The sequence below is a fragment of the Trachymyrmex septentrionalis genome, unplaced genomic scaffold, assembly GCF_001594115.1.
Source record: "Trachymyrmex septentrionalis isolate Tsep2-gDNA-1 unplaced genomic scaffold, Tsep1.0 scaffold8, whole genome shotgun sequence".
NCBI classification, from domain to species: Eukaryota; Metazoa; Arthropoda; class Insecta; order Hymenoptera; family Formicidae; genus Trachymyrmex; species Trachymyrmex septentrionalis.
The window spans coordinates 4,102,316-4,103,389 of NW_017305987.1; the positions used below are offsets into that span (position 1 = coordinate 4,102,316).

General features: G+C 28.8%; 1 protein-coding gene across 1 annotated transcript in view; it reads left to right on the top strand.

The window, feature by feature from the left end:
- Nucleotides 1–842, top strand: part of LOC108754410 (juvenile hormone epoxide hydrolase 1-like) — a 4,300-nt gene extending 3,458 nt beyond the window's left edge. Inside the window, exons 7-8 of the mRNA XM_018496658.1 lie at nucleotides 157–391; nucleotides 500–842. Of these exons, the coding sequence (XP_018352160.1) occupies nucleotides 157–391; nucleotides 500–767 (503 nt within the window). The 3' untranslated portion in view covers nucleotides 768–842. The remainder of the gene's footprint in view (nucleotides 1–156; nucleotides 392–499) is intronic.
- The last annotated feature ends 232 nt before the right edge of the window (nucleotides 843–1,074 follow it).

Here is a 1,074-nt window from a genome sequence, read left to right on the forward strand (position 1 = left end):
ATTAAAGACAAAATCTTAGATTAGATTATGTCAATGTAACATATCAATATCACTTTTATATTTTTGAAAACATTTAAATATATATGATTTGAGAGATTTGAGATTTTGCTAGTTTAAAGAATTCTAAACAGTAATTGGAAAATATAATTTTTAAAGGTACTGCCGTGGCAGCCTCGCCAGTCGCATTAGCAGCATATATTTTGGAAAAGTTTAGTACATGGACGAATCCAGAGTACAGATTTCGAGCGGATGGTGGTCTCCTCGAAAAATACACTTTAGATGAGCTCTTAGATAATATCATGCTTTATTGGGTTACCAACTCTTTCACTACGAGTGTACGACTTTATGCCGAACAGTTTACGAAAACTGCTATGGCGTTGGATATCGATGAGTATGTTTTTCTTCTAATTACAATTCTACTTTTCTAAAAATTTTCTATATTTGAAAGAAAATAATAGCTTTTGCTTTATTTCTATTGATGAGTATGTTCAATTTCTAGTTTGCCTGTTGATGTGCCAGTAGGGTGTGCAGTATTTCCTCATGAGCTAGCTTATCAACCGAAAAGCCTCCTTGGCAATAAATTTACTAATCTGATACAATTTAATCATTTGCCACGAGGGGGCCATTTCGCAGCATTTGAAGAACCGGCTCTTTTAGCGGATGATATCTTCAATTTTGTGTTTACGGTTGAAGATATCATAAAGAAAAACAATGCTAAAAACATACCAAACGTAGAGAAGAAAATAAAGGAGCCTACGAAAATTTGAAATAAAATATTTAGCTGTGCTTTTTTTTAACTTATAAGAGGATAATAACATGCAAAGCAACAAACTGGATTTGATTGTTTATAGAAACAATGTTGTTGTATTTTTTCTAATTTTGTATAATATAGATATGTGCTTTGAATAAAATGCTTACTTTTCTAATTCTTTATTCGATACTATTTTCGTATAATTATATATTTAAATTTATATTTAAAAAATTATCGTTTTAAAAAAATATTTCCTAACATATAAAATTTTTTTATTTTAATGTTTATTATATCAATAATATGTTTTTTTTATCTATTTAGAG